Genomic DNA, 12,935 nt, shown 5'->3' with positions numbered 1-12,935 from the left:
TTTTTTTTTTTATAGGTAATAAGAGAATTTTATTTCTTAAAAGAGAGTACACGGGAGGTATACAATCATTTAAGGCATGAAAGGAATAACATGAAATTAGGCAACTCTACAACAGGATTTTTAACTACTGCATTAAACCAAGTATACAAAGTCAAGTAAAATAATTCTCTTATCTGCTCCGTTGTTTTTGTTTGATCTTCGAAACATCGATCGTTCCGTTCTCTCCATATACACCATACAATGCATCCCGGAATAAGATTCCAAAGAAGTTAGCTTATAATTGAGCTCTGAGAAGTTTTTTTTCCTCAGGTTTTTGGGGGCACCTAGTCAGTTAGAATGCAGCAGTGAACTATGGGATTGCGCCCTTTTTCAGTCATTAGTGCTGTTAGTTGATTCAAATAATGAACCTCTTGCAGCAACAGTGGATGTTATATTCAAAGCTGCACTGCATTGTCGACATATTCCTGAAGCAGTATGCACACATATCTTTTAAGAGAATAAAATTTATCTTCATTTGTTGCCATTTTTGTTTTTCTTTGCTTGTTCCTTTGATCCTGTTGTTAACTTTTTCAATTTCCCACTGCAGGTCAGGTCTGTACGAGTCAGGCTAAAGGAGTTGGGTATTGAAGCTTCTCTCTGTGTCTTGAAGTCAAACTGTAAATAGCTGAAGCTATTCTTCAAGATATTGACCGTGATGATGATTTTGGTGAGAATTGCTGACCAATGCCTATCGGGCTTTCCATGTTTTGTGAAAATGGGCCTACTTTTGAAAGACAGCTTTCAGGGGAAGAGCAAGCTTTCCATGCTAGTCGTCATTTTTCTGATATTTATCTTCTAATTGAGATGTTATCTATTCATTGCCTTGCTGTTGAAGCAGCCCAAACTTTTGAGAGAGCTGTTGCACCTAGGGCCTTTGGTCCTCAGTCTGTAGCCATGGTGTTTGAGGGACGCCTATCGCAGTATGTCGCTAAAAATTTTCAGCAGCCTGATCTACTTGTAGACAGTGAAACCAGTGAGCAACTGACAGCCAAAGGAGATGATATCACCTCGGTTCTTGGTCTTGCCGAGACATTGACACTCTCTAGAGACCCGCATGTAAAAGGATTTGTAAAGACTCTGTATGCCGTGTAGTTCAAATTGTACACTGATGATCCTTACATATTAAGGACCTTAAAGAGGCTTGTTGACTGTGCTACAGGTACTACAGATGCTAGTCGTGAAATTGATTTAGGTTTGGAGATTTTAGTGAACTTGGTTTGTGAGAAGCAAGAAGTTGTTAGACCGGTTTTGAGCATGATGCGGGAGGTTGCTGAACTTCCAAATTTTGATAGGGCAGCTCTTTGGCATCAGTTATGTGCCAATGAAGATGAGATTCTTCGCATCCAGAAAGTACGACAAGCTGAAACTGCAAGTTTCTGAAAAGAAAAAGCTATTTTATCGCAACGGCTGAGCGAATCCGATGCTACTAATAGCCATCTTAAGGTAATTCTCTTCCTCTGTAAATGTCTTTGCCCAGAAAATCACTGCTGCTGCTGATACTACATCAAATGACAGTTTGAAATGACGGCTGACATTGATCATTTTGCTCGGGAAAGAACGGATCTGATAGAATAGATACAGGAAGTTGAGAGTCATCTCGAGTGGGTTCGCTCATAAAGGGATCGTGAAATCTCTAAGCTTGTTGCAGAGAGGAAAATACTTCAAGATCACGTCCATGACGCAGAGACACAGCTCTGTCTTGAAAACATGATGAATTGAAGGTTCGATATATTATGTTGTAGTTGGTGTAATACTGAACTTTTATTTTTATGGGACTAATGAATGCAATATGGTTTTGAATAGAAATCAAATCCACACAATTTTGAGAGTTATATTAATTTTGCCATGCATGATTGTCCAAGATTCTAAAGAAACTTTGTTCAAAAGTTGATAAGGCTTGTTATTTCTTCAAAATATGTGGTTCTTAGATTAAAAAACTTTCTTGCTGAAATCTGAAGTGATGCAGGTCTAATAAATTTCTTATTCTATTCAAACATGATAATTAGAGGACCCATCATCTTTATCCTTCCTTTAGTTTGATATTCATAAGAAGTCTTAATGTTTGAATAGTCGTGAATTCTGACTATTGTTTATTTGATGCTTTGCTTGACAACAATTTGTGTATGCTACAGAGGGTAATGAAGGAGAAAAATGCTCTTACCGAGAGTTTAAAGAGCGCTGATGCAGCACGTAAAAGATTTGATGAAGAATTGAAACGATATGCCAGAAGGAGAAACATGTTGCTCAGTGTGAGGCGTATATTGATGGGATGGAATCCAAATTGCAGGCTTGCGAGGTCATTACTTTTGATGCTACCTTTCATATTTGGTGTCTCCTCAGTTTAGTACCTTTACCTTTTAGCACCTTTATTAAGTGACAAAATGAATAAAAGTTTCTAATTTAAACGCCAATCTCGTTAAATTCTTTTCCAATGAAATAATTTGAGAATGAAAAGCCTTAATCATCCTAGGATGATTCTTCAAAATTAGTTACAACTAGAAAAAGGAAAGTTCAGTTATCCTTTCGGTGATTCGCTTATTTTACTCTCTTCCGTTTAGCACTAACACTTGCTCTTTCAAGTGGTTTTTTCCCCTTTCTGGATAGATCTGTGTCCTAGTTGTTCTTTTACTTATGTTTTGGATATACTAAATGACAACAGATCTAGTCCCTTAGCTTCTTGTATTTTTTATTGTTTGTTCGATTTTAACTGCTTTACATTGACCAATAATGGGCTTGCACACAGTTTTAATAGTGAGCTGTTAATTAACTTTGATTAATATTATGGACTTCGTCTGAGCTAACGACTTGAAATTCTAAAGTTCCTAGTACTTAGAAATCTGAGTTGTCAATAATTTTATTTATTGCTGATGCTGAAGTGTTCCCATTCTCTGGTAGCAAGACGTCCATCACGTCGAGGCTCAACTTCAGGAAGAAATGTCAAGGCATGCTCCTCTGTATGGTGCTGGATTGGAAGCTTTGTCGATGAAGGAGCTGGAGACAATACCACGCATTCATTAAGGACTGCGGCAGATTCATACCAGCCAACAGCTCAAAGGAAGTCCAGTTGGCAGTCCTCCTGTAAGTCCCAACAACCTTGCACACACTCACGGGTCATACCCTATTGCTCCACCTCCAATGGCTGTTGGGTTGCTTCCTCTTGACCAAAACAGAGTTGGGATCCACAGCAATGGGCATGTGAATGGTGAAGTGAGACCCTGGTTCGATCATTCTTGAATGGGATAGAGACATTTAGATGTGGACTAGATTCATCTATTAGGACCTTGGTAACATGATAAAATGGAGGCTTCATTTTCAATTGGATTATATGGGATTTTGGCTTAGTAGAGAGGACTTTTGGAGTGCTTGTTGGGGAAGAGTTTATGCAGTTGTTCACGGATGCATGGTAACAAGCACCTGAACCCCAGTAGCACTTGCAGCTAATGCATATTTGAGTTATTTCTTTCCCTCAATCTTTTCAAGGCACTTTAGAGCTTATATTTCCATCTGATTCATTACTTCTTTTATCTTTTACAATGTGTGCTTCAATTTGCATTGATATTGATATCAAACATGAAAAAAATATATAATAATAATAATAATAATAATAATAATAATAATAATAAAAAATAAGCTCCGTGCCACCGGCCGACCTTGCTACTGGGGCCATTTGTTGACGGGGAAAAAAAGAGAGAAGGGGTGAGGAGTACATTTTTACTTTTCTGGGAAAAATGAAAAAATAAAATAAAATTGTACTCTCTAATTACAACAATGTGGCAAATTACAATCTTAATCTGATATTAAGCCTTCTTAGCCACAACGAATGAAGAATCATATATAACAAATCAAATGGTTGAGCCGGTCGATGAAGAATGAAGTGTCTTTTCACTTGCAAAACTAGCTTCTGCATTTTCAAGTAGTCGTCTGTGGAAATCCCTTCCAAGATTGTCTTAATCTCCGGTATCTGAGCCACCGGAATATGAACGGAAAATTTGCTCCAGTCAAGAACATCACTAAATGGCAGAGCGTAGCCATCGGAAATGATCACAGGTACACATCCAGCGTGCATGGATTCGATCAACCTCGGACTTGCCACCTCCCATCCGCTCGGACACAGGCAAAACTTGGCCTGACCCAATGATTCAAAATAACTTACATTTTTCGGTAGGTATTCATGGACTTGAATGTCTGAATCCTTGTCTTTCCAGTACTCGAACAATGTTCGTCTCACGTGACCATGAGGTCCTCCGGCGAAGAAAGCAAAGATTGGACGATGATCGTTGGAGGCCTGCCCGACATCGGGCGGTCCCAACTCTGGCGAAGGGACTTTAATCTCGGGCAATGATACATCTCTTGCTGGCTGGAAACCTTCAGTAACGTTGGCATTGCATAATACTCTGATAAGGTTTTCGTACAACTTAGGATTGGCAGTGGTAACATCTGGTCCCTGAAATATAAAGAATAAAGCTTCAATCCATCTCATGAAACATTTTGGAACTGTATAAGAAACAAGATTTTAACTTCATTTTCTTTTTTCGTGTGGTACACAGAGAGTTTAATCTTACCCAGTCATGACAGCCGACAAAGAAATGATCAGCTCCAGTGCTTCTGTTCCAGTATGGATATCTATTCGATACAACGCTTATGTAATCAGTAACGACGTGTTGGAGGCGCCAGCGGTCATAATCCAGTCGGGGACTGTATAGATATCGAATAATCATTGCAATGCCAACGGGGAGGAAGAAGGCGTGCGCCTCCTCAGGGTGGCGCGCTAGAAACGGACTCTTTCCATTCTCTAATTCGTCGATAAAGTGGCCTTCAATAGCATAAATATCTTTCAAGTGTCCTCTGTGAAACAATGGTGGTTCTCCTTCCTTGTATACCCACACTTTGAACCTCTTCTCCATCTCTATGTGGCTCCTAGTGTATCGTAGTCATGGATTATGTTTAGCAAATCAGGTGCAATTAATTTCTATAATTTTTCAACAAGATTAGACACAATATTTAAGGACGAAAAAAGTTAAAATAATTGTCAATTCTATTAGTATGACGTACTGTGCATGCTTATAGATGATCTATCAAGTTACATATTGCAAAATTGATGTATAATTAGATTATTATTTAGCAAAGATATAATCTTGGATACAAGTCCAACAAGAACGTCAATTATTGAGAAAATACAATGTTTTAAACTAACAAAAAATAAAAAGTGAATCGTCAAAGAATACAACCTAAGGTAAAAACAAAAAAACAAAATAATAATAATAATAATAAAATAAAATAATAATAATAATAATTAATTATATATAAGTACACACAAATACTTTAGTTAAGCCCTTTGTATACGGTGGTTTTCCAAGTAAAATGTTAAGTGACGGCACCACATTCGATGTTGGACAAAAAAAAATTTGAATAGATCACCTGATATTATGTCAAACTGCCTGATAAACCCCCCCATACATTTAGTATGATTCCAAATACTTAGACTCGGAATTGTCCGTACGAGTATCTATCCCATACGGCTTGGGCCGAAGACCGGGCAGTTATATAATACGATTTACATATTGCAATATGATTTAAAAGTAATTGTAATATGGTGCATGCAATTTTTAACAATTTAAAGAATCTAAAGAAAGAAAATACATAATTCTTCATCTTAATTAATCCCATCTGAAATTAATTAAACAAGAAATTATAAGTGGGTTTGACAAATTTGCGGAAGAAAAATAATAAAGGGAGATAGTGCTTTGCTTAACTGGTGAAAAGCATAAGGGTTTCTGTATATGGGACCTCTGGGAATGAAACTCTCATTCTTATAAGCTATATAGGTTCGTCGTCGACTGGCTTCACGTATAGCTGCCCGTGCTCGTGACAACCCTTCTTCCAATGGCTCGAACTCGATACTGCCATTAATTTTCTAAACCTCAAAATAAAAAATAATATCATTCACAGAAACAGGAAAACATAGAAACTATATACAAATTTCGACATCGAAAATATCCGTAATAGAGCTCTGACGAACTTGTTCAGTGACTCTCATCTACCTTAAAATCTCAATAACTCGTACCTGATCCTGGTTCTTGTGACTGGAAATTAGTGAACGGGAAGAAGAAAAAGGCTGCAGAAAATGAAATTGATTGTTGAGGCAATAAAAGAAGAGAACGAGAAAAAGTAATGGATATATTACTGAGGTATTTGAAAAACTCATGATGATTAATTTCTAGGGTTTACTGCAAATTTCTAGGGTTTAATGTTTCTACTGTTTATATATAAAAAAAGATTTTGATGATATTTCATCAAGGGAATTTGAATCCTAGTGAGTTACGTAGTCTTTCCGGTTTCCTTGCTAATTTCAAATTTGTTAAATCTTTTGTTTTGTTTTGTTTTTTGTTTTTCTTGGAAATAAATTTATTTCCAAACACATGTATTAAATAGATTTGTTTCCTAATACAAAATATATGTATTTAATTAATTTTATTGAACTCTGATTTCGTTGAATTTTTTATATTATTTATAATTGGTGTTCTACTTTTTCGGATTAATATTTTTAAAACATTGCTAAAATCTAAAAACACAAAACAGATTTTATCCATCATTTTTTGCACACATGCATAAATAAGATTGTCAAGAAAAGGCCAATAGAAAATAAAGAAAAGCAACAAAGTTGGGAAGTTTTGAACATTCTTCGACTTCTCAAAATAAATAATTTAATTTCAATTTTAACCATGAAAATATTTATTCTACAACATACTTTTGTATTTAAGTAATTTTAAGGAGCGTTAGATTGCGAGCATGTAATTTGTATGGAAAAAAATAGCTTCTAAGCAATCCAATTGTCTAGAAATTATTTACATGAAAATTGTTAATTACACGTATTTGATTGACTTAATTTTCTATCTTGAAAATATTGTATTTTTCTAACTTTGGTATTTCATAGTCATTATTTTCCAGGGAAATAATCATTTTTTCCAACTTTAGTTGTTTGACCTCCATTATTTTCCACATAAATTATCCCATTTCCCACGGAAATTGTCATTTCTTCCATGAGGATTAGTCAATCAATTTTTTGAAGGATTAAACAATGGCCCCTTCGCAATTCCCAACTTTGATTTTGATGGATTTTAAACGATTATAAATCTAAATGAATTTCATGAATTTGAATAGACTTCCACAAATTCAATAAGAATTTCATCATAAATGGTGAAATTTCAAAAGATTTGGTTAGATGTATTTTTAAGCTTAAAATTCATCCAGATCTTTTAAGATCCCTCTATTAATGAAATATTTATAAATCTACTAATTATTGTGGATATCTAAATTTTAAAGAATTTTATTGAATTCCATTAAAATCTTAATTGGGAACACCTAATTTTTAATATATTTCATTAAAATCCGGTACAATCTCAATTGAGTACACATAAATTTAGATGGATTTTTAAAATCCATCACAATCTCAATTAAAGACGTCTCCTTAAATAATATTGCATGTTCACTATGATTATTTATTTATTTATTTATTTATTTTTTATTATTATTATTATTATTATTATTATTATTGAAGAAGTATTTCAACAACAACGTTATAGAAAATAATAAAATTTATAACAAATAATGAAAACAACCTCACCAATTCAGATTTATAGTCATGTACGAGAATCAATTATTTTTCATTCCCATGAAAGGTAATTATCCGATAATCAAATAAAGAATGATAAGATTATTTCTAGCATAAAATTTAAGAACAAAAAGTAAAAACAAAAAAATCTCTATTACAAGAAAATAGCAATTTAAACCAACGTAAATATCGTACTTTTACATATGTTTGTTGATTTATCCAACCACGACATCTCAAAGTAGTGGAGGCATATCACGACCAAGATAGTCAATGACCAAATCATGCATGAATTCTTTATCAGTCAAGCTCATAAATATTCTAGCCAGCCTCTCGTCCAATCGAAATACTTTCATGAGTTGCATTATGTCACATTTCTCTATGTTCATGCCTTGTAATTTTTTTAGAACCAATTGCCAATTGATATGGTTTAGCGTATTTAATATTACTTGAATCTCCATAGCATTAGCAATATTTTTAGACGTTTCAGCAATGCTTGATAGGGGAATGAGACTCTCATCATTGGGTTGGGTATGTCGTCATCAAATTTTATTGGTTTCTCCTTCGACATTATGTTTAGGAGTGCGAATTGGGCTTGGATCTATATCCTCATTTTGACCATCGACTACATTCATATTTTCATCTAAAAAAATAATTGAAAAAATAACTTGTTAGAATCTTTCATATAATATGAATTATATAATATATTTTTTTTTTATTTATGATCTCTTACATACCATGAATGGGGGATAAATTGTCATTGCTGGTTACAACCAGTGGCTGTAATAAGATATCAAATATTTAAATTTTTTCATCACCTTTTTGCTAAGTTCGACAGTGCCCCACTAAATCAAAATTTCTGCGTTCGCCACTGGTTACAACGCAGTCTCCTATAGTAGAGTTATTTGCAAAGATAGCCTCCATATCATCATAATAAGGGCAAGGTTTTGTTCTCCACTTTTTGAAATGCAATTCTACTTCGTTCGAGAAGGAGCCAGATAACTCCCTCTAAGCTTAGACGAATTTTCATTTTTTTAAAAAAGGAAAAAATATTTTGCTTTATTTTCTTTGGATATGTTTTGCCGTAAATAAATTTAATTAAATTTGAGGACGACTTGCACTTTTTTTAGTAGAAACACCATCTAGGTGAGTGTATTCAATAGAGATTTTTAGAGACATGACGAAAAGTATAAATGTATTCAATTTAGATTTTTATTTTTGTAAATATAATAATATTTATGAATGATATTAATATCCTTGTAGCTCTAGTCATTATGACTGTTGTATTCCTAATAATCCTAATTATTTCCTATAAATATAGGGCTCTGACTCTTAATAAAATACACAAACTTGTAGGTTTCTCTTTTTTGTTATTTCTTTTTCTTTTTAATTTATAACACGTTATAAGCACAAATTGCGATGATTTTAGTGCTTCCTGTTAATGTCCCAATTTTGAACACAAACTATTATTCTTGTTTCTATTCCAAGTCCTTTTCTCTCTCCTTCCTGTTGTATATATGCAGCCCACCTCTTCGGCTTTTCACGCAAATAAAATATCAAATTTTAAAATTATGCATTAATATTTCAACAATTTGACACTTAGCAAAAACGAAGGTGGCCCGGTGTACTATAATCCAAGGTACATATTTTTTTTCATTAAGATGTGCAAGATCTGTAGGCAACTATTGAAACTTGGAATTAATAATAAATTTTGATCAATTGGAATATATGAGATATTTTATTTCAACATCTCGGTAGTCGAACTTCGATTGGTTAATGGATTTGATCACAATACTACATCTGTTTTCAATTTAGTGGTTCTTGGACCATATATTACAAATTTCGATGGTGGATATAAAACATATCCTAAATAGAGAAATCGTAGTATCGTCCCACAAATAGACCTACTAGGTAAGTAACTAAAAGCCAATAATGTTAATCAATATTTTTGATTGAGGCTTGATTTTCTTCGGAATAGGTAGAAGATATGTAGAGCACTCTAGTGTTTGATAAATGTATTGACTCCTTTAAATTTTATAGAGAATCGAAACCAAATTCTTGGGAAAATGTTGTGAAAGATGAATTCAATCAAGAGAAATATCCTCGTATGCCACGGCACAATGTTCATTGTACTCTTTGGGGACCACCTTGTAGGGACATTGCCCGGCACTTCATTCAGCGTTGGAACCATGCAAAGGTTGGACTTTGATACTTGTTTCTAGCTCGTGAATTTTTTTTTTAATCACTAATATATTTGAATAATAACACAGAAAAGTAAGGCTCCAAATGAACAGAAAATACCATTACTCATGCAAAAGCACCACATGGTTTTAGCTTATTAGATGGGAAGAAGCAAAGTAGTAGACATTGATCATAAAAATTTTGAAGTGAATCACAAGGACATCAACATGAAGGATTATTTTTCATCAGAGTCACTGCCAGAAGAAGTTCCATTGATTTTACCTCCCGAATCAAATGGACCAAAAATTAAAAGTTGGCAACATCAATTTCAATCAGTCTTTTTTAGAGTTATTGGTTGTTTGAATACTATACAAGTAAGACATTCAGTCTGTGGATAGTGGATGTTGTGGTTTACTTGAATTAATTGCTGAGTATCCATGATAGAAATGCATTTGTTCGTGCTCATCATAAAATTCAAAATAATCTATTGAGAAAAATCTAGCAAATCTTTGTTTGCTTCTGGTTCCTTTTCCAACTTTTTTGTAATTCATTCACTGAACATTTTAGAAGATGATTTCTTAGATGTTGCTTTGAATAGCCTAACATATTTGCAGTTAAAGGCGCCCCTCTCAGAGAAGCAGCTATTGGTGTTAGTTGTTGCTGGAATTAAACTAAAAGATTTGTGGGTTTGTGCAATTGAATCCTTCCAAGTTATGTTTTCACTTTGTTGGTGTATATTATCCTTGAGGCTTTTCGACTTATGTTCTATGGGCACAGTTAATTATTTAATGCTTTATAAAAGCTGCTACCTTGCACAACTAATGACAAAAAAAACAATATAAACACCAAGAACCAAAACTTAAACGTCACATTAACACACTAATATTACTTTCAAAATAATCAAGCCCGAGCAAGACTAGTCTTGTAAAAAAATTATTTTGCTTGTTTATTTTTTATTCTTGAAATATATTTTTATTCACACAAGAAATATATTTTGATATTGTTGTGAATCATTTGTTCAAGCAACAGTTCGAAAGGATCTACAATAAGTCATATAGAAGATTTTTTTTTAAAATAAAAGTCAAACAATTACATAAAAGTCTATGAAAACTTTTATGGATTATATAAAAGTCAATGAATGTTCATTGAATTTTACCAAAATCATTTATTTAAAAAAGTTTATCTCTTAAAAAATTTAAATTGAATACATTTCTCTAGGTCGTGGCAAAAGACCTAATTTTTAGGTCTTCACCTATACCTAGCTCATGTTGGTTTAATTAAATATCATATTTTTAGTAGATTTTATAAAAGTTTAAACTATGTGGTTAAAAATTCATAAAAGTTGTAAGTCTCATAAAATATATAATTGAAAATGAGTTTAAGTAAAAATGAATTTGAAAAAAAGAGACCAAACAAGGCTCTAGCTGAGTGAGAGATTAAATTCCACAACCAGTCTATTGATAAAGAATTGATGTACAATGGTAGGAGACATCAACCTTACCTACAAAGTTACAATTAGAGGAGAAGAAGCAAGTTTTATAAGCAAAAATAAGGAGATACAATCTCCATATACAAAGTTGTCTTTTTAGTACTAAAGAAAATAGCACCATTTTTTTACACATACATTAGGTAAGGGACTCTTCTCTATCCTGAGCAATCTTTTGTGTGTATTTGCAAGGCTTTTGCAGAGCTCGAAAGGCACTTCTTAGAAGGTAAAAGATATTTAGAGGGTGTTTGGTATGGATTAAAATTAGATTTTTTAGTAGATTATGATAGAAATTTTTGAAATGTATAGTTAAAAAGTTGTTGGATCCATAAAAGATGCGATTAATATTGATTGTTTGACTTTGACTTAGATTAAAATTATATTTTAATTTGTACCAAACGGGATTTTAGTTAAAATAAAGATGTTTGGTTGAAGTCTAATTGTCTATTTTCTTATAAAAAATAAAAAAAAATAAAATGAAATAAAAAAACTCTACTTCCTGATTATAAGGAAAATTAAAATCCGTGAAACTTTTCAATTAACGAAAATATCTTTAATGATTTTATTAAAATACGAATTATATCTAAATTATACTTCACGTCAATATATCAATGAAATATTACATTAATTTTATAATTTGAACATTCTTTTTGAAAATTTATAACATTTTTTATATTAATATTTATTATTACTTGTATCAGTTGAAGTGTGAAATGTCATGTATATGTCATATGTTGATTAATGTCATGATAATTTAATTAATATTAATTATACTAAAATTTTATGGAACGGTATTTATGAAAAAGATCTGAAAATTTAATCAAATAATTAAGTAATAATTATAAACACATCCACAGCAATTCCTAGATTTGTTTATCCTAACAAGATTCAAGAGTAACGAGTGACTGGAGTCGAGCTATGGCTAAGGACCCAAAAGTATGACATAAAAATTTGCAATGCAAGCAAATTGAAAGAATGTGCATCACTAAGTTCGATTTAAATAGATAAACAAATTTGCAAGATTACATTCAGGGTCCGTTTGATTACAAAGATGAAATTTGAGTGGAAAAAAACGAAATTCCAAAGAATTTAATTGCCTGAAAATTATTTTATTGAGAACTGTCAATTAATAGTGTTTGACTGGTATAATTTTTCACTTGGAAAATGTTAAAATTTTGAATTTTTTATGTTCGTTTGACTTTGTTTTCTATGAAAATTGTCAATTAAAAGGATAAATTTTTTTACAATTATGAATATAATTTGTTCTCATTGCCGGGAAAAAAAATAAATAAATAAAAGCTGGAATTCCAATTCCCACCAAAATGATGGGAATTGATTTTCCATAGTTTTGAGGAAAAGGGGTCACATGAGGGTGGGGGGAGGAAAATCAATTGCCCGGAAAATATAAGCTATCAAACGGCTAAAAAGGTGAAAAATGGAAAACGTTTTCCATTTTCCATGGAAAATCCACCAAATCAAATGGACCCTCAATGGAAAAAGGAAAACAACTAAATAAGGCTTTAATCTATTACCTAAAAGTATACTTAACGATAAAAGGGTACAACTGAAAATAACTGCTTTATTAACCCTTATTAAAACCTAGTTTTCCCAGGGATGCCC

General features: G+C 32.8%; 1 protein-coding gene and 1 pseudogene across 1 annotated transcript; one reads left to right on the top strand and one right to left on the bottom strand.

Moving 5' to 3' along the window:
- LOC111393133 overlaps positions 1-3,536 on the top strand; it is a 7,103-nt pseudogene extending 3,567 nt beyond the window's left edge.
- A 149-nt stretch (positions 3,537-3,685) lies between these two features.
- Positions 3,686-5,944, bottom strand: LOC111394108 (probable glycosyltransferase At5g20260). Its single transcript, XM_023019891.1, has 3 exons — positions 5,793-5,944; positions 4,602-4,956; positions 3,686-4,483 (listed from the first exon to the last, which is right to left on the bottom strand). The coding sequence occupies exons 2-3, from the start codon at positions 4,941-4,943 to the stop codon at positions 3,818-3,820; spliced, it is 1,008 nt and encodes a 335-aa protein (XP_022875659.1). The 5' UTR covers positions 4,944-4,956; positions 5,793-5,944; the 3' UTR covers positions 3,686-3,817.
- Between the last annotated feature and the right edge of the window lie 6,991 nt (positions 5,945-12,935).

The sequence above is a fragment of the Olea europaea genome, chromosome 4 (genome assembly GCF_002742605.1).
Source record: "Olea europaea var. sylvestris chromosome 4, O_europaea_v1, whole genome shotgun sequence".
NCBI classification, from domain to species: domain Eukaryota; kingdom Viridiplantae; phylum Streptophyta; class Magnoliopsida; order Lamiales; family Oleaceae; genus Olea; species Olea europaea.
The sequence above is the reverse complement of the archived record's forward strand: the minus strand, read 5'-3'. Positions and strand labels throughout refer to the sequence as shown.